The sequence below is a fragment of the Microcaecilia unicolor genome, chromosome 4 (assembly GCF_901765095.1).
Source record: "Microcaecilia unicolor chromosome 4, aMicUni1.1, whole genome shotgun sequence".
NCBI lineage: Eukaryota > Metazoa > Chordata > Amphibia > Gymnophiona > Siphonopidae > Microcaecilia > Microcaecilia unicolor.
This window is the reverse complement of record NC_044034.1, coordinates 212,774,064-212,795,325: the sequence shown is the minus strand read 5'-3', so window position 1 is coordinate 212,795,325 and position 21,262 is coordinate 212,774,064. Positions and strand designations below refer to the sequence as shown.

Genomic DNA, 21,262 nt, shown 5'->3' with positions numbered 1-21,262 from the left:
AAATTTAGGTCCCTGCTGAAATTAAGCTCCTAAATTACATGTTTAACCTTACTCAGGGCCTGATACTCAGAACTTCCATGCTAAAGCCATCAGAGCACATGCCATGCTACCAGAACAGCACAGAAAACCAGTTCACCAATGCTCTAAGGAAATGGAATTTAAATTATATGTGCACTGTAAAAGTGAAAATCAGTGGGGAACGTGCTTAGCGCATGTACAGAAACGTTTTGTGGTAAGCGCAGCTCTTGTGTGCTTGTGTCAGGCAATCCTGAAAGTGAAGCATATATCGGCGCCACTCTTCTGCACCTTTAAATATAAGCCTTTCAGTTAAGAACATAAGCATTGCCATACTGGGACAGACCAAAGGTCCATCAAGCTCAGTATCATGTTTCCAACAGTGACCAATCCAGGTCACAAGTACCTGGCAAGATCCCAAAACAGTACAATTCATTTTATGCTGCTTATCCTAGAAATAAGCATCTTAATAATGGCTTATAGACTTTTCTTTTAGGAAGAGATCCAAACCTTTTTTAAAGCCCGCTAAGCTAACTGCTTTTACCACATTCTCAGGCAACAAATTCCAGAATTTAATTACATGTTGAGTGAAGAAATATTTTCTCTGATTTGTTTTAAATTTACTACTTTGTAGCTTCATTGCGAGCCCTCTAGACCTAATATTTTTGGAAATAGTAAACAAGCGATTCACGTCTACCGTTCCACTTCACTCATTTTATATACCTGTATCAGAGGCGTAGCCAGGTTTTGATCTCAGGGGGAGCAGACTTTTATAAAATAGGCGCCGTTTGGGGTCAGCTAAACAGCAGAGTCTGTGTTGTTGCTCAAGGGCTGTTGCGGACACTGATTAATACAGGCTGTCTCTGTTGTGTCCTGCCTACAAGGAAACAGTAAGTTACATCAGGAGGCAGGATGCAGAAGAGGTCCCTGGACTGTCCAAAGCAGGCAACCTGTCTTCTTAACTACCTAGCACACACATTTATTCCACTGCTAGACACCTTGTTAACATTAGAGTAGCCATACTGGGCCGGACCAATGGTCCATCTAGCCCATTATCCTGTTTCCAACAATGGCCAACCAAGGTCACAAGCACCTGGCAGAAATCCAAATTGTGACAACATTCCACGATAACAATCTAATACAAAGTAGGGAGCCACAAAAGAAAAAAAAATTGAAATAGAGACCCCCCTCCTCTTTGCCCAAGGAAGCCAGACTCTATAAACAGTGCAATACTGGTAAAAAAGAAACAGAAATGCATTTTCTCCTGTACTTTGCAAAATAAAAATAAAAAAATATATACCTTTTACAGGTATTTGTATTTTCAAATGTAAGCCACATTTAATCTGACTTTGCTTGCGATAATGTGTGATATAAATGTGTAAAAAAAAAATCCTTTATCCTCCACTTTTTAAGACACTGCCTATCCTGCTGGATAGTAATTGCACAAGGAAAGCAAGTTTGGTCCAGTGAAAACTAACTCAAAATAACCTGTTCCTTAGATGGGCCCTAGTATTACCATTATTAAAAACGTGACCATACCATGCCTCTGTGGCTATGTTCCACTAATATTTCTTGAAAGGATTATATAAACGTAGGATGCAAGACTAGGGACACAAATATACATTTATTTATTCAATATCACAATTCCTCATGCACAGCCACAAAACTACTTTTTAGGGTGGATAGTTCCTTTTATTATCGACCAGATAGAGATAAGAGTTTTCAGTTTTGGCACAGTCATCACAAGCAAAAAATATAAGAAAACCAATGGACTGCATTAGGGGCTTATAGCCCATTTATGTTTAAACAAAAGAGATCTGATGAAACAAAATATTTTTTATTTTGACTTATAAAACCACTTGCCACTGAAACACGTTCAAAACAGAATAATCCATTTGTGTATCTAAAAGAAAGGTCTACAAAATAGATCATGTGATGTGCCCCAATGAAAGGAGAGTTTAATTCTACTTTCATTTAATTTCAATATATTCTATCACCTTTAAAACACCAGGCTTCCCAAGGCAGATTACAACAACAGTTAAGATGAACCCACCAGGAAACAGGATATCCTCACTGAAATCTGGACATCTGTATTGTATAGAACAAGAACAATGAAGAAAAATGAGCTCAACCTATAGAGTTTATAATTGCGGTTTCTGCCGGCTACAATATTTTTTGAAGCTGTTTTAGTGATATTCAATTGTTATTTCTTTTCTCCTCCCGCTTTTAAGGCACTGCCTATCTAACTGAAACAGCTTTAGACTTGCTACAGATGGACCAACAATAAAAAAAAATGACAAGGTGGAGGCAGCAGCTTGCTTTGTTTCGAGTGAACAGCAATGACGGCTGAGAGGGAGAGTGGAAACGGATTAACCAAACCGGCTTCCTTGCTTACAATGGACTAGATAGGCTCACTTCCACTCCTATTAAAACCTCCTTGGGCAGCTCTTTCTCCCTTCTCCACCCCCTCCCCGAGTCTTACATCTTTCGCGTTTTGCCCACAGCCTCTCTACTGTCCGCGTGGTCATTTTCAGTGCCCTGAAGCGTTCTCCGTCCGGCACCAGTGATTCAGATAGTCAGCCTTCTTGCCAGCGTCGGGACCTTTCCTCAGGTGCGTCCCGCCTACTGTAATGCAACGTCCTGTTTTCCGCAGAGGTGGGACACGCCTGAGGAGAGGCCCCGACGCTGGCAAGAAGGCTGACTATCTGAATCGCCGGTGCCGGACGGAGAACGCTTCAGGGCTTTAAAACAGCCACGCGGATGGGAGAGGCAGAAGAGACAGGAGAAACTCGCAAGGGAGGTAGAGAACAATATTGGCATGTGGAGGTGCCATTTTTTCTAAATGTCTGTTTGGGAGATCAACCACTCCCCCTAGCTACGCCACTGACCTGTATCCTCAGTTGTCTTTTCTCCAAGCTGAGGAGCTCTAGATCTTGGAAGGCTTGTATTTAAATGCAGAAAACAAGTGCCAACAGGTGCCAGGTGTGTTTTCAATTTTGGGTTTGTTTGGACTTGCTGACATTTCTTTCTCTTAGTACTGGCGTGTACAGGCTTGTGCAGACTTCCTTCTGCTTGCAAAAGAAATCAAAAGTGGAAGATTTTAAACTGAAAATAAAAAAAAACCCTCTCTTCTACCCCCCCCCCCCCCCCCCCCCCCCCGCAATGCCAGGTCTGAGCTGGGGGCAGGTTTCCAGCGGTAAAAGTAGCATTTTGTTTGTACGCTGTTCTCTGAGCATTGGGAGGGCAAAGCGAATGACCTCATCAATATCGGTTTGACTACACTTAAGTACAATTTACAGCCATCTCTGATGTGCACATTGTTTCCTGTGCTAAAGCCCTCTGAGAATTCTGCACAGATTAACAGCAGCACTAGTCCTGCACTAATCAGCTGTAACGTTGGCATTAGTTTCTGAGCATCAGCCCCTCAGTTTTTAATATGGCCAATTTAAGAGCCTAACACTCAACGTTAAGCAACTCAGCCTTTTAAAAATTATGTCCTTGGCACTGGGAGAGAAATTCCCTCAGATGCTTCACTCCCCTTTCTGCTTCTGATTCCATCTGCAGTTTACGCAAGGAGGGAGGTAGCGTGTAACTATATCATGCTATTGGAAAAATGAATTACATAAATCTACACCGTCCAAGAAGTGGCAATTTGGTTACTGTTATTTTCCTATTTCAGTTTCAGTGCTGTGGGAAGATGTCATGGTTCAGACATGGAAAAATCTCTGAACAGGAGACGTGTCCTTCAGATACGTTAGCTGGAGGAGAGGTAAGAGCAGGGCACAGTAAGAGATAAGTCCCTGAAGTACAGTAAGGAAGGGATAGAGAGCAGATGGCGCTGACAAAAACTATAAATCATAGAAATAGCATATAACAATGGCTTATGTTTAAACTAAACCTGGGAGTCAGAAGTTGTTCTTTGCACATGGTGAAATGTGATCTGAAAGTATGACTGCAGGACAGTCTCCTGTGTAAATCCAGGGTCATGCTGTATTATTTGTGTCTGATGGATTCTCAGGGTCCTAGGGCCAGCTTAACCAGGTGAGGCTCTGGATTAAGGGCATCAAAATAGCTAGCCTCTGACCTCCTCTGGTCTACAAGTTAAGCCTTTTCTTCCTCCCTCCACCATTGCTGGCCAGTCTCTCCCCTTCTCTCTTTCTTCCCATGGGTCTGACACTGCTCAATCATCTCTCTCATTCCCTTACAGTCCTGTAAACTTTATGTTGGTCGCCAGTGTTGGCAGCAGCAGCAACATGACAGGCTGCCTTTGGCCAACCCCTGGGTCTTCCCTCTGCCATGTCCTGCCTCCTGTAATGCAATTTCCTGTGTGCAGGACATGGCAGAGAGAAGACCCAGTTGCTGGCTGAAGGTAGCCTGTCCTGCTGCCACCATTCACTGACATAAACTTTACAGGACCGCAGGGGAGTGAAAGAGGTGAGGGAGTCAATGGCATAGCTGTGGTGGCCTGGGCCCCCCCGAAATTGGCTCTGGGGCCCCTGGTTTGGCTGGTGGGGGTCCCCAACCCCCACCAGCTAAAATGTTTGTCCCATGCTGGTCTCACATTGCTTCGCGCCCTGTCCTGTTTTCAGTCACTGAGCATGCTCGCACATGCTCAGTTTCATTAAAATGAGCGTGCTCAGCGACTGAAAACAGAACAGGGCGCCAGGCAATGTGAGGCCAGCGCAGGACAAATGCTTTAGCTGGCTGGGGTTAGGGACCCCCGCCAGCCAAGGTACCTTCGCAGTGGCAGGGGGGGGAAGCGGTGGCAGGAAGGCAGCAGCAGGGAGGCGGTAACGGCTGCGGGAAGGCGGAAGTGGCAGTGGGAGGGCAGCAGCGGGAGGCGGGCCAAAATGTGCTCCCCTACCTTGGGCTCTGGCCCCCCTCCCGTCGAGGTCTGGCTATGCCCCCGGAGGGAGCAGTGCTGGACCCATAGGAAGGGGGATAGAGGAGGGGAAAGAAATACTGGACTGAGGGAGAGGAGAGATGCTGAATCTGTAGGGGGAAGGGAATGTTGGAAGTGTTGCAATGGGGGAGGGGGCGCCTCCAAAGCAAGTTGGCTCAGGACACCACTATCCCTTGAGCCAGCCCTGCAGGGTCACATAAATGGGACCTCCTTGTCCAAGGAGTGCTGTTAGTGATTTCCATGAGTTATAGCTGCCACGGAGAGTCTTCTGAGTTTCACTGGTTTAGAGTCTAGAAATGAAGGCTGAGAGGTTCACTGCAACCATCCGTGTCTAAGGAACAGTATTTTTCTTTCATTGTTCTCCTCTAATGTCACTGAGAAGGCAGGAGAGAATTTAAGAAGGGCTGTTAAAAGCAGTCTGAGCTCTGGGCATTCTGTTCTCTCTGTGTTTGTTCACAGCACTGGTGTATTGTATTAGAAAGAAATGACTTTTAAAACATAAGGTATATCTTTTTGTTCTATAGCTAGAAAATGGAGATCCCAAAAATAAAACTTTAAGACTCAAAGCATACACTGTAGGATTAACATTCATAGGCTCTGTGTACATTAGGATCTGTGCATACATGCACAAGAGCCTAGTTTTGCAGACACAGCTGGTTTCAATATTGTTGTATTCTCATGGATTTCATGTCCCATTTTAGGACTGCTTGCAGGCCATGGAAGGATTTCTGACGAGGCACATGAGCTTTATCTCAGCACTGCTACTTATCACGCTGCCTTTTACGGTAACTTGCCTTTGTCTCTACAGCTTTTGTCAAGGTAACTGGTTGAGGAGTGGGATATGAGGGAGGTTTAGGAATTTAGTATGCAGTGAGTAGCCAGCTCCTGTGTCATCACAGTACATTCATTTTCACCCTGCTCATCTCTAATAAGACTCGGTGCTGTTTACAACATAATTATAGCACACAATTAACAACTAAAATGTTGCAATGCTATTAAAGTACAATAAAATAAACAAAATGCCACTAATACGGGGGAGGGGGGGGTAACCATGGTCCTCGAGGGCCACAACCCAGTTGGGTTTTCAAGATTTCCATGTACCGCTTCAATTGTACGCAAATAGAGCTCATGCACATTTTTTGTGGAGATCATGAAAACCTGACTGGGTTGTGGCCCTCAAGGACCATGGTTACCCAGTGCCCACCCTGCACTAATATGATCCTTTTGCAAACCTCCTCTCCCATAAATCATAGGGGTGAAGGAAGGTTCTGTGAGTACAGCAGAGAGGCAGAGGATGATGAATTACCATTTAGAAGAATTCATTTGTACAGGTCCACCGCTCTGTCTCCGTTCATAGCTTTTTATATATGCACTTCGGCTAGTTCAGCTCCTTCCACTTTGTCCTTACATATGCACTGCAGCACTCGGGCATCCAAGCCCCTCCCCACTCCCAACATAATTATTATTGTTAGGAAATTTTTCTGTACCCTTCTGAAACATCTGGAGTGCAGGAGTAGCCTAATGGTTACTGCAGAAGCTTGAGAACAGGGGAACCAGGATGGATTCCCACTGCAGCTCCCTGTGACACCAGGCAAGTCACTTAACCCTCCATTGCCCCTGGGACAAAATAAGTACCTGAATATCATATGTAAACCACTTTGGTTGTAACCGCAGAAAGGCGGTATATCAAATCCCATCACCTTTAAAAAAAACATAGGGGTAGTCAGTGGTTTATAAGCTGCTGACAGCTGCAGGATTCAATGCCAGACCTTGTTTGGGCACTGGCATTGCATATCGGTGGTCAGGTACTGACTGAAATTATGCAGGTGCCGACACTACAGAGCTAAGCAGAATAAGATAGGACTACCTTTTGTGTGCTCCTGTTTGCCCACTTGGCTATGCAGGCACTAGCACTTAATATACACAATGCCCACATAACTGCCAGCTCTTTCCTGATTCCACACACGGGTAGTGCCATGTTGGTTGTTGCTGATATTCAGTGATATTGCCCAATTAAGTGGTGCTGAATATCAGCGGCTGGCCTGCTCAGAATGGCTTTGTCATGTCCCCTACCTCAACGCAAGCAGCGTCCCGTCGACACGCACACTTGACTGGCACTGCCCTGAGCCATATGTGTGTAGTTCTTCTCTGGGTTTGTTCAGAGAGCGGTGGTTGCAGGCTCCTTAATTGCTTTGCTTCCATGCACCTGTGTATGCTCTCTCTCTGCCTGGCTTCCAGGCTCCTTGATTGTGTTGCTTCCACACACCTGTGTCTACTCTCCCTCTGCCTGGCTTCCATTGCTTCTCTCCTATTGGTCTTCTGGTTCCTCCTTCCCCTGCTCTTGTCCTATGACTGTGCTCCTTCTCCCTTCTGGTTCCTGCTGATGTCAGACGCCAGCACTTTATCAGCTGAGCTCTTCCTGGACTCCATGCTTTGGCTTCTACTTTGGTAGGTGTTACTTGCTCAGTAGTTTGTTTCTTACCTATTTGTCCCTCGTTGCTGACTTTGCCTGTACCTGGATCACTCTCTTGCCTGCCTATTGACATTGCCTGTCCCTGGATTACTCTCTTGCCTGCTGCCTGCCTATTGACTTTATCTGTACCTGGATTACTCTCTTGACCTGCTGCCTGCCTACTGACTTTGCCTGTACCTGGATTACCCTCTTGACCTGCTGCCTGCCTACTGACTTACCTATGCCTGGATTACTCTCTTGCCTGTTGTTTGCCAATTGACTTTGCCTGTACCTGGATTACTTTCCTGCCTGCTGCTTGCCTTTTGACATTGCCTGTTCCTGGATTACTCCCCTGCCTGCTGCCTGCCTGGCCGATACGTTCACCACCCCACTTCCAGCTCCATCTAGTAAGTCCTGCAGGCTGCCCGCACCTAGGGGTTCAACCTCTGGGGAACGGCGGTCATCGCAGGTGAAACCCGGGGTTGTCCGGCCACCAAGCAGAACCTGGTCTGAGTACCAAGCTCAGCAGCAATCTACTTGGCACAAGAACTCACAAGTCTAACAGGCTTAAGTGGGCAGGAGCCTCTCCTGCCTGCTTAAAGCATGCTGAATGGAGTAGTGGAGGAGTGTCCTAATGGTTAGTGTAGCAGGTTGCGGACCTGGGGAGCTGGGTTCAATTCCTACTTCTGCCTGATGGTTAGCAGAGGGTTGAGATCCTAGAAACCCAGGTTCCATTCCCTTTGCAGCTCTGTGTGACCCTGGGCAAGTCATTTAACCCTTTGTTGCTCTAGGTACAGCAGTAGTACAATGAACTATTTAGATTGTGAGCCCACTAGGGATAGACCCAGTACCTGTAAAATGAAAACTGTAATCCACTTAGGTCTAAGTGGTATATAAATACTTGAATTAATGAATATTGACCCAATAGTCTCAAAATGGGCCTGCACCTGAAAATGAAGAAGTCAAAATTCCTGACAACTGGTAACATCAATAATTTCATCTCTTGATGGAGAAATAGAAGTAATAGACAACTTCAACCTACTTGAATCAATTCTCAATGCAAGCAGTCAAGAAAATCAATGGGAGTATGCCTATGAAGGACCTAGACAAGGTCTTCAAATGCAGAGATACATAGAAGGATGTGACTTATCCAGGCATGGTATTTTCAATAGTATGATACAGATGCAAAAGTTGGACAGTGAAGAAGCAAGACAGGAAGAAAATCAGTGCCTTCAAATTATGGTGTCAGAGGAGAATACTGCATATATCATGGACTGCCTGAAGAACAAATCAGTCAGTATTGGAGAATGTTAAAGCTAAGCTTTACTTCAAAGCTTAAATTCTCAAGATGATTTTGACTTCCATACTTCAGGCATATCATCCAAAGAGAAAGATCTTAGAGAAAGATGACATGATTAACAAGTTTGAAGGTAATGTAAAAGAGGAAGGACCAACAATGTGATATCTCAATACAATAACAACAGCTACAGATGCCACTCTATCAATGATTAGCTGCATGGCTGAAGAACTAACAAAGTTCAAGGCATAGGTTCCACCTTTGTGGGTGCTCAAGCACCTCCAATATTGACTGTGTCCAGAAAACACTATTTTCCATTGGGTTTTTTCACCCCCAGTCCTTTTGAAAAATTGTCTCCTATAGTTCAGGGCAACTATTCACAAGGTCACTACAAGCTGACATCAACTCAACGGCACTTAACAACAAAAACTTTAGTTACTTCAGTTTGATCTTGCATTTGCACTGCGGCACTCAGTCATCCCCCCACCCACATTATTATTATTAGGACATTTTTCTATACCCGTTGCTTTTAGATTGTGATGCACTGGACAAATCTTAAGATCAGTTGCACGCAAGACTTTCTGCATGCAACTGGTGCTATGGTCATAATGCCAAGTTTGCATTCTTGGATGAAAGCTACCCTTGAAGATTCATTACTGTTATTAAAGAATTTAAAACATTTCTGCTACACACTTTTAGGCAAAGAAAGATACTTCAATCCAAAAATAACCCAAATACAGAAAGTGCCTAATAGCTAATCACTCAAAAAGCTTTCTGAAAAAATACATATGATATGGGGCAATGAAATTAATTAATTCACTGTAAATGTTTAGGTCTTTTTACCACCTCTCCAAATCGTCGTATACCAGTTACCCACAATTTGTAGAGATAAAAGACCAAGGCTGCCAAAGCAATTTCGTTTTTATTTACTTACCAAAGTACAGATATTTAAAGGTACAGATATAATTAATAGTTTCTCATGGGAGAACGGGCTCTGCTATACAAAGGTATTATCTGAACCCGTTTCTCCAAAGTAATGATCTGGTTCAGATGCTTATATACTTTTATGTTAAACAATGCTTCACATTACTTTAGCACTTATCTTCCTCAGAGATCATTCTGTTCTCTGTTCTCACCATCTATTTTCCCTTAAGTTGCTAATCCACATTCTCCTGTTTATTTACACTGTCCTCCCTCTCATGGCTGCTTGCACGTAAGAATGTCTTATCAGATCATGAGTCTCCGGCTCATTTTTGCTCTGTCATTTCAAAGTGCACACCCGTGCTCATTATTTACAGCAATTTAAAATAAGATACAACACAGCCTAACCAATAAAAATTATTTGTAGTAAAAAGTGGTTACTTGCAGTTTTAAACCGTGATTCACAAGTCCCTCTGTAAATAGAGCTATCACTAATAATGAATGATTACTGCTCCAAATGAGACATCCTTCAGTAAACCACTGTAAGTGATGATAGTGTTCACAAAATCAAAACACATGCTGCACTATCCATTAGGCTACTCCTCCACAGTAAATACCTAGTTTCCTTTACAGAATATTAGTGTACCCAGCAATAAACGTGCATACATGTTCAAGTGCAAGCACTTACTCCAGCCATACAGCTGCTATAAATGCTCGCACCTATATTCAGGAGATATGCATGTAACTTATAGTATTCTATAAGTTATGTGCATGTGTGCGCTCCACCCACACCTGCCCAGACTCTGTATTATGAATGCCCATCTTCAAAGTACACATTATCAAAGATATGCACTTACAGTTAGGACATAGCCGGATTATTGTTATTTACACATGTATGTGTCCAATTGCTGCCTAACTGTAGGGATGGGGTGACGTCCCTATGAGGAAGGGATAAAGCAACTAGGGATCTTCAGCTTGGAGAAGAGACAACTGAGGGAAGAAATGATAAAGATTTATAAAATACTGAGTGGAGTGGAACAGGTAGATGTGAATCGCTTGTTTACTCTTTCCAAAATCACAAGGATTAGGGGACACGCAAAGAAGCTACTAAATAGTAAATTTAAAACTAATCACAGAAAATATTTCTACACTCAACGAATAATTAAACTCTAGTGAGGTAATTAAATTTGCTGATGACACAAAGTTATTCATAAGTGTTAAATCGCAAGAGGATTGTGAAAAATTGTGAAAAATTACAAAAGGAACTTACGAGACTGGGAGATTGGGCATCCAAATGGCAAATGACCTTTAAATGTGAGCAAGTGCAAAGTGATGCATGTGGGAAAGAGGAGCCCAAACTATAGCTACATAATGCAAGATTCCACATTAGAAGTCACCAACTAGGAAAGGAATCTAAGTGTCATTGTTGATGATACGTTGAAACTCTCTGCTCAGTGTGCAGTGGTGGCTAAGAAAGCAAATAGAATGTTAGGTATTATTAGGAAAGGAATGGGAAACAAAAATGAGGACGTTATAATGTCTTTGTATTGTTCCATCTTGTGACCGCACCTTGAATATTGTGTGCAGTTCTGGTCACTGCATCTCAAAAAAGATATAGTGGAATTAGAAAAGGTACAGAGAAGGGCGACAAAAATGATAAAGGGGATGGGACGACTTCCCTATGAGGAAAGGCTAAAGCTGCTATGGCTCTTCGGTTTGGAGAAAGGACTGCTGAGGGGAGATAGGATACAGGTATGTGAATGGAGTGGAAGAGGTAGAAGTGAATCACTTGTTTACTCTTTCCAAAAATGCTAGGACTATGGGGTATGCAATGAAGCTACAAAGTAGTAAATTTAAAATTAATTGGAGAAAATATTTTTTCACTCAACGTGTAATTAAACTCTGGAATTCATTGCCAGAGAATGTAGTAAAAGCAGTTACCTTTACGGGATTTCAAAAAGGTTTGGATTTCTTTCTAAAAGAAAAGTCCATAAGCCATTATTAAGAAGGACATGGGGAAAATCCACTGCTTATTTCTAGGATACTGTCAAATCAACAAGGCACTTCTCTACTACTACTCTCCTATACGTAAAACAAAAAAAGTAGAGGGTTCTCACGGAGTACCACTAAACTACTACATGTTAATTAAGGAAGAGTCCCATACAGTCACCACGGCCGGTTTCACTTCACTCACTCGGTGAACCTCTGCCCGTGTGTATTTTAATCACAGACTCAACCCCCTCCCTTCCTATGTGTGTGAAATTTTATATGCTGGTATCATTAGCAATATGTATCTGCTCTTATCATTGCAATAACCAATAACATAGATGGCTGCGTGGCACTTATCTGTGTCTGCCAGGGGTATATGAGCACACCGGCAGACACAGATAAGTGCCACGCAGCCACCTATGTTATTGGTTATTGCAATGATAAGAGCAGATACATATTGCTAATGATACCAGCATATAAAATTTCACACATGTAGGAAGGGAGGGGGTTGAGTCTGTGATTAAAATACTCATGGGCAGAGGTTCACCGAGTGAGTGAAGTGAAACCAGCCGTGGTGACTATATGAGACTCTTCCCTAATTAACAAGTAGTATTTCTAGGATAAGCAGCATAAAATGTATTGTACTGTTTTGGGACCTTGCCAGGTACTTATAACCTAGATTGGCCACTGTTGGAAACAGGATACTGGGGCTTGATTGACCTTCGATCTGTCCCATTATGACAACACTTATGTTCTTATCTCATGAATAGTTATGCCAGTTATATTTGGAGCAGTATATACACTCTGTATGCAAAATTTCAGCCAATATGCAACCTTCATTACCTCATCATTGAAGGTTAGCTTCATGGAAAATATATATAAAATTAAAAGCACAAGAAGCATTAATTAGATTGGTGTACAACATTTTGGACACCTCTTCTCACACCTTATCGACAGCCATTGGAGCAAGACTTCTGATCTTCAGTCAGATGTTCCTGAGAAGCTTGCAAATGTGCAGTGCTCAGGTGAAGATTTGTTTGGAGAAAAAGGTGGAAATGAAGGTGATCTGATCACAAGCCTTTAGAAAGCCATAATTCTTTCAGTTCTAGAAATAATTTTATTACCATCACAAGCATCACTTGTAGTAATATTATATACCAAGGCAACAATAGCCTCAAAGGCTTTGCCAGTGAGCAAGGAGGCAGTAGAAGCGTCTTCATTCAGTTGTTTTGTTCCAGTGTCTCTCAACGTACTGATAGGAGGTTGTCTCGCTTTCTTCAAGAAACATTGGCCAGTGATTACTGCAGCCTCTTTGGTTTTAGAGATCATATCTCAAGAAAATTGTCTTCAAGAAGCTCCCAACTCCCTGCCCACTACAAAATGTTCTCACCAAGAGTTTCTTCAACAGGAATTGCTTTTTCTTCTTAAGGAGAGCACTCTAAAATGTGTTCTCTTGCACAAATTCAACATAGGGTTCGACTTCAAATAGTTCTTTATTACAAGAAATGCAAGAGATTATTGACTTATCCTATATTTCAGGATTCTCAACAGGTTTTTCCACAGAGAAAAATTCAGAATTGATTCTCTGAACACTGTATTGCCCCTCTGATTCTTGAATGTAAAGGGTGACCGAAACTGATTTTTCCAGTTTTGACCGAAAACAAATCTGTAGCCAAAATTCACTTTGCAGTTTCAGCTGAAGCCAAACCCAAAAATGGTATGGCATGACATCACCTCCAAACAAAAACAGGCCTCACTGTGCCCCTCCCCCTTTTTGAACAAAAGTGGGCCACACTCCCAATCCTCCTGAACAAAAATCGACCTCTCCCCCCGGCCTACCTTACAAACCCTGGTTGTCTAGTGGCCTAGTCAGGCAGGAACAATCCCCAGTCACTCCTGCCCCTGCTCCGAAGTCAAAATAAGTACATAAGTAATGCCACACTGGGAAAAGACCAAGGGTCCATCGAGCCCAGCATCCTGTCCACAACAGCAGCCAATCCAGGCCAAGGGCACCTGGCAAGCTTCCCAAACGTACAAACATTCTATACTCTGCCAAGCTAACCGCCTTCACCACGTTCTCCGGCAGTGAATTCCAGAGTTTAATTACGCGTTGGGTGAAGAAACATTTTCTCCGATTTGTTTTAAATTTACTACACTGTAGTTTCATCGCATGCCCCCTAGTCCTAGTATTTTTGGAAAGCGTGAACAGACGCTTCACATCCACCTGTTCCACTCCACTCATTATTTTATATACCTCTATCATGTCTCCCCTCAGCCGTCTCTTCTCCAAGCTGTAAAGCCCTAGCCTCCTTAGTCTTTCTTCATAGGGAAGTCGTCCCATCCCCGCTATCATTTTAGTCACCCTTCGCTGCACCTTTTCCAATTCCACTATATCTTTCTTGAGATGTGGCGACCAGAATTGAACACAATACTCAAGGTGCGGTCGCACCATGGAGCAATATAATGGCATTATAACATCCTCACACGTGTTTTCCATACTTTTCCTAATAATACCCAACATTCTTTTCGCTTTCCGAGCCACAGCAGCACACTGAGCAGAAGGTTTCAGTGTATTATCGACGACGACACCCAGATCCCTTTCTTGGTCCGTAACTCCTAACAGTTGTCGAGACTGTCATGGGAGGTTGCAGCAGCCATTTTGAGATTGGAGCAACATGGATCTCTCTTGCCTATGTTGGCTCCAGTCTCAAAACGGCTGCCACAACTTCCATGACCTTCATGGTTCTCCTGACCTGCTGTGTTCTAAAGTACCCTCACTGTCCATTTACTGCTGACATAGGTGTTCTCTCCCACCCCAAGGATTTTAACTTTCCCTGCCATACCCCATCCCACCATTCTAGCCCTGCCTCCCCCCCTGCTCCATCCAACTTTAGCTTACCCAAACATATTAGTCACTGACCACCTATGTCTATAGAGAGTGCCTGTTACAGGTAAGCAACCTAACTTTATATCTACTGCATGGATTACATTTCTTTAACACACGGTACTCCAGTTTCTGTGTCCCTCTCCCCAGTACTGAATTATATAGTGTGAATGGGGGAAGTTTAGGCTTAGTTGGGAAACTGAAGTATAGAGGAACATTTCTGTTCTGCCCATACCCATTTACATTACCTTCTCTTTCTCTCTAGGTTTATGGAATGGTTTTAACATCTTTCCTCTTTTTCTCAATCCATTTCGGCATCACCTGGGACCGGAAAGGCAAATACATATTGACGCAGCAGTAGATCACTGCATGGACATGGCCATCCCAGGCCTAAGAACTCAGTCTTTCGGTGTTTTTAGCTATTTGTTAAAGGAATGACTGATTGATTTGTTAGCTGGGAGAGAGCAAGTTAGGTAATTTATGTATTATATACAAAGGGGGTTATATTCAGCTCATGGTAGTCAGTGGTTTTTAAACCGCTGATAGCTGCAGGCTAAATTAAGGTCAGATATTCAATGCCAGGCCATGTCCAGGCTCCATCTTTGAATATCCAGGTAAGTGTAGTCACCCTGAAGTTATCCAAGCACCAACTGATATTCAGACTGGTGCCTAGCTGAGCAGTTGTTAGGACAGCTTTTTTTGCTGTCCTCAATTTATTCCCTTACTTAATTAATTAGCAGATTGAAAATCACTGCTAACTGGTTAAATGCTGGTTCCACCCAAGCTTGGTCCCTAACCTGTCCTGGCACTGTTCCACCTCAGAGGCAAGATTCAGCTGCATCATCCATTCAAATGTCACTGAATATTGACAGATGGCCAACTTAGAGGGTTTAACTGGGCAAGAGCCTCTCTTACCCAGTTAAACCCTTTTGAATATTGGGTCCAAAGATTGTAAGCCTGCAATAGCACTTTTTCTTTGTTCTCCTGGATGCTATATATGGCAGCCACAGTGTTGCACACAAACTTGGACACACACCCAATTTGCACATACAATTTAATTAACAAGCCAATGAGCGCTAATAATTGGGCACTAAAAATCAATTATTGGCTTTAATTGGCAACAGTTCGGATTTGCGCAATCAGATCTTTAAGCACATGACTGAAAAGGGGTGTGGCCATGGGAGGGGTGTTCAATAAAGATGCTCTCAGTATTATAGAATTTGGGGGATCTGCACCTAATTTACACGTGAGGATTTATACCAGGTTTAAGTTGGTGTAGATCCTCACACCCAAAGTTGGGCGCGGATCCAGTGCCACCAAGAGGGGGGGCAAGATTCTCCCAGGCCTGGTCTCCAAGGGAGGCTCGGCGCCGGGGTCTGTTTCTCTCCTGCTCCTGACGGGACCCGGGTGATTGCGTCCCGACAGGAGCAGAAGAGAGAAAACTCCAGCGCCAGGCCCCCCTTAGAGGCTGGGAAGGAGCAGACACAGGGCTTCGGAGCCTCTGGTTTGGCTGGCGAGGGTCCCCAAACCCCACCAGCAGAATCCTTTCTTCAGTGCTGTTCTCCGCCACATTGCCTGCCCTGCAGCTGCTTTTCCCCTCACGTTGTGAAGCAATGCGGTGGAGAACAGCACTGGAGGAAGGCTTCTGCTGGTGGGGCTTGAGGACCCCCCCCCCCACCAGCCAAGCTATGTGGAGTTGCAGCGAGGAGGTGTGGAAAAATATGCCCCCCCCCCACTTTGGGTTGTAGCCCCTCCCAAGTTTTATAGTCTGGCTACGCGGTGGTCCAAGGGAATCGGCAGCAGCAGCCCGGGCCCGACTCAGTCTCTGGTCAGCCCTACGTGGATCCCAGCACTATTCGCTATTCTATAAACAGTGCCCAACTTGGAGTGCCATTTATAGAATAATGCCCATTTTTTTTGGTACCATTTACTGAACCTAGCCCAATGTGAACAGTTGCCATCTAAAGAAGTCAACAGCTTACCAAGCAGGCAGTACTTGACTAGGTGACATCATAATATCTCGGTCTTCATTTTTTTTTCCAATAATTTCACAAAGCAAGCATGAAATATAGACTGACACGTGCACTGAATACGGACAAAATTTTGATCTTCCCTCCGGAAGGAGTAATGGCTTCAACAAACTTTGGGCTTCAGGCAATAAAGTTCTGTTGGTCTCAGACTCCAAGTTCTCTTTACTGTAATATTTTGCATTACTGATTTCGTTGGCACTGTTCAACCACCCATATATGGTCAAATATATAAATCAATGAACTTATCAACGGTGTAAGGAGATAATAGTGGCTGAAGAAAGATTATGTTAAATTTTGCACTACTGGATGAATCATACAGTCTGTGTTCACCGAATGAGACTGTTGCAAAAATGCAAAGGACACATGGACTGGCATTGTAGGAAGAATATGGATGTCCAAGTTGGTACGTCAGATAGAGACGTCCATTTCTCATATATTTTAAATCAAGATCTGCCAATCTGCATGTTCTAAAATACATGAGAAATGGACGTCCAAGTGCTGGCTATGTCCAGCATGAACATACATTTTACAAAATGAAACGTCCAGATTTTGAATGGGGCAAAATAAGGAACATCAACATCTTTGTGGTAGCATAGAAACATCCATGTTATAAAGTGGCCACATAGAGATCTATACTAGAGAATGACACAGGGACGGGGACCCACAGTAACTGCTGGGATGGGGATGGGGACAGAGCCTGCGGGGACGGGGTGGGGACAGAGTCTGAAGGGACGGGGTGGGGACGGGGACATATCCCGTGGTGACAGGGCAGGGATGGAATTGGACAGTTATTTATGTTTGAGTGATGCAGGCGATGTTGTTTTCATTTTTTGGAAAAATAAGCAAAAGTGCTGGCCACAACTGTCAAAATTTTCTTGGGGGATCCTGTACATTCCTGCTACCAGCACATCTTCTGAGAAGACATTTTCTATTGCAGGAAGGACTGTGGAAGGCAGGAGAGCTAGACTGAATCCTGAGATTGTTGATGTTATTATTCATCCACAGATTAAAAAATCATAACAGTGCTTCATAGGGTGTATTTCTCCCCCACTAGGCATACAGAATGTGTTGTATTTTGTACCCATGGACGTTTTAACAGGGTGGATTAGGGTTCCTTGGGGTAGTAGAAGTCAGCCATTGTTGGGGTTGGAAGGGTAGAGGGTGGGAGGGGGGGGTTATTATAGTTGCTCGTTGTTTTCTATTTGTGATTTATAAACACCAGTTGCACCGCATATTGTTCCTTTTTATACTTTAATAAAAAGATTTAAATATAAAATCATAAATGTTTGAGGATTCTTCAGATAAGGACAGAGCCCGCGGGAACAGGGACAGAATCTGTGGGTACAGGGCGAGGATGGAGAGAGAACCTGTGGAGATGGGGTGGGGATGAGGAACAAAACTGCAAAGACAGAGACAGAACCTGCGGGATGGGGTGGGGAAAGAGACAGAACCCATGGGGACGGGGACAAACTTTGTCCCCGTGTCATTCTCTAATCTATACAGAGTAGAGGGGTAGCCGTATGGTTAGAATAGTGGGCTGAGAACCAGAAGTGCCAGGTTCAAATCCAACTCCAGCTGTTGTGATATTTTTTTAAATTATGAGCCCTTCAGGGACAGAAAAATACCATGTATCTGAATGCACACCACTTCAGTAACCTTTAGGCTTGCAGGTTTCTTATACATTCTGGTACTGTAGGTGTTTTTCTATCTTCAGATGGATCACAAATATAAAAAAAAGTTACAAAGAGCTGAAATGGCATCTGAACTTGGGTCCATGACACTCAGCCTGCTGCAGTAACCATTAGTCTATTCCTGAACGAATAAGGGCAGTAAGGATAAAACATTTGATATACCGTTCTCATAGAGCCTGGCAGGGGCGCAGCTAGGTGGGACCACGGGGGCATGGGCCCCCCACAAATTTAGACCTGGTCCCTGGTTTTGCTGGCGTGGTCTCCAACCCCCAAGCAGCCGAAGCCTTCTTCAGTCCCAGTCTCCAGCGCGTTCGCTGATATGTGCTGCACTGCTGCTGTCTTCCTGAGCCCTGATGTCCTGCACATTCCTTAAAGTGAAACTGAGCATGCTCAGTTTCACTTTAAGGAAAGTGCAGGATTGATAGCATGGAATGTTGCTGCTAATTGAGTTTCTGCCAGATACTTGTGACCTGGCTTGGCCACTATTTGGAAAACAGGATTCTGGGCAAGATGAACCATTGGTCTGACCCAGTATGGCTACTCTTATGTTCTTATGTTAATTGGTTAACTAGCTAATCAGTGCTGTTAATTGGATGTTAACAAGCAATTATCAGCACTAATTGGCATTAATTGAGATTTATTCGCACAACTCGCTAAGTGTATTCTATAACGTGGTGCGCCTAATCTAAATCGCATAGGTGAAAAGGGGACGTGGCGGGGTGTGGGTGTTTCTACAATCTATGTGCATTATTATACGGTAAACCCATGGGCGTAGACTGGGGGGGGCGAGGGGGGGCAATGCCCCCCCAAACGCAGGGCCGGCAACAGGCAGCTCTCCAGTCACCCCACCCTCTCCCCGTTCCTTCTCCTCCCCCCCTGGCCCCCCCTGGCCCCCCCGTGAGCCGGCTCTCCTCCCTCCCTCCGTATCCGTCCCTCACCGACCTGATCTTCGAATCCTTTGCCTGCCCGCTAGCCTGGCGCTAGCGCTCTCTCCCCTGCTGGTTCGCGCTTTAAAAATGGCCGCCGAGACTTTCAGAGGCGGCCTCGCGAGAAGTCTCGGCGGCCATTTTGAAGCATGAACCGGCAGTGGAGAGTCAGCGCTAGCGGGCCGGGCAGGTGAAAAAATTCGAAGATCGTTGGTGAGGGACGGATCCGGAGGGAGGGAGGAGAACTGGCTCGCTGGGGGGGGGGAGAAGGAACGGGGAGAGGGCGAAATGAAGGGAGGGTAGGGGAGAGGAGGGTCACTGCTGGACTAAGTGGATGGAGGGCAGGGGAAAGGAGGGCCACTGGGCATGGGGGCAGGGGAGAGGAGGGTCACTACTGGACTAAGTGGATGGAGGGCAGGGGAAAGGAGGGCCACTGGGCATGGGGGCAGGGGAGAGGAGGGTCACTACTGGACTAAGTGGATGGAGGGCAGGGGAAAGGAGGGCCACTGGATATGGGGGCAGGGGAGAGGAGGGTCACTACTGGACTAAGTGGATGGAGGGCAGGGGAAAGGAGGGTCACTGGATATGGGGGCAGGGGAGAGGAGGGTCACTGCTGGACTGAGTGGATGGAGGGCAGGGGAAAGGAGGGCCACTGGGCATGGGGGCAGGGGAGAGGAGGGTCACTGCTGGACTAAGTGGATGGAGGGCAGGGGAAAGGAGGGCCACTGGGCATGGGGGCAGGGGAGAGGAGGGTCACTGCTGAACTAAGTGGATGGAGGGCAGGGGAAAGGAGGGCCACTGGGCATGGGGGCAGGGGAGAGGAGGGTCACTGCTGGACTAAGTGGATGGAGGGCAGGGGAAAGGAGGGCCACTGGATATGGGGGCAGGGGAGAGGAGGGTCACTGCTGGACTGAGTGGATGGAGGGCAGGGGAAAGGAGGGCCACTGGATATGGGGGCAGGGGAGAGGAGGGTCACTGCTGGACTGAGTGGATGGAGAGCAGGGGAAAGGAGGGCCACTGGGTATGGGGGCAGGGGAGAGGAGGGTCACTGCTGGACTAAGTGGATGGAGGGCAGGGGAAAGGAGGGCCACTGGGTATGGGGACAGGGGAGAGGAGGGTCACTGTTGGACTGGGTGGATGGAGGGCAGGGGAGAGAAAAGAAATGCTGGACATGGATGGAGGGGAGGAAAGAGTGAGGAAGGAGATGAGATGAGGGAAAAGGAAGAGAGGAGAAAAACTGCACATGGATGAAGAAAATAGGCAGAAGCTGAGGACCAGAAATGAAGAAGAAAGGAAGAAAGAAATAAATGGAAAGGAAGCCCTGGAAACGGAGTTAAGAGGACAGATAGCAGCAGAATCAGATACTGCACCAGCATGATCAGAAAAACAGTCACCAGACAACAAAAGTAGAAAAAAATCATTTTATTTTCATTATAGTGTTTGCAATATGTTCACTTTGAGAATCAGGTGCTCAACATTAAAAGTTTATATTTACTTATTTATACCCCCCCCCCCCCAGGCTCTCTCCCCGGCTATAGCCAACTCTGCAATTTGGGGGGGGCGCAGAGGGGGACTGGGGGGAGAGCCTGTTGTTAAACATTTGCCAGCACACCACTGCCTGTCGCCAAACCCGCTGCCTCTCTGATTCAGTGGCTATCCATTGGCAAACGAACACTGGTTATTCCCAAAAAAGCCAGCTCTTGCTCCCTTCCTTCCTCCATATTAGCATAATTTGCATATACATATATGCAAATGAATATGCTAATATGCCCCGCCCCTTCCTTTGCCCCCCCAAATGAAACAGTCAAACTACGCCTATGGGTAAACCTCAATATGCTCCTAATTTAGGCATCAGGATTTACACCAAGTAAAACATAGCCTAAATGGACACGACCAAATTTGGCCACGTGGAGAGCCGCTCAGCATATTCTATATACCACATGGAACTTTAAGCTTATTCTATAAAATTTAGGAATACTTTAGAGAATACACCTGGGGGGGGGGGGCCAACAGATTTTTCAGGCGCCAGTGTAGCCCTCTGTATTAAGTGCTCTTTATAGAATTGCGCTTAGCGTTGATTCTCACGCCATCTTTAGGCACCAGACCTACACCTGCTGAAACCTGGTGTAAATGCTGGTACGTAAGCTAGGCTTG

The 21,262-nt window shown here is 45.1% G+C and overlaps 1 protein-coding gene across 1 annotated transcript in view; it reads left to right on the top strand.

Annotated features, from left to right (window-relative positions):
- The window catches only part of TSPAN32 (tetraspanin 32), a 133,016-nt gene extending 117,337 nt beyond the window's left edge, over window positions 1-15,679 (top strand). The window contains exons 7-9 of the mRNA XM_030201214.1: window positions 3,695-3,784; window positions 5,620-5,703; window positions 14,727-15,679. Of these exons, the coding sequence (XP_030057074.1) occupies window positions 3,695-3,784; window positions 5,620-5,703; window positions 14,727-14,822 (270 nt within the window). The 3' untranslated portion in view covers window positions 14,823-15,679. The remainder of the gene's footprint in view (window positions 1-3,694; window positions 3,785-5,619; window positions 5,704-14,726) is intronic.
- The last annotated feature ends 5,583 nt before the right edge of the window (window positions 15,680-21,262 follow it).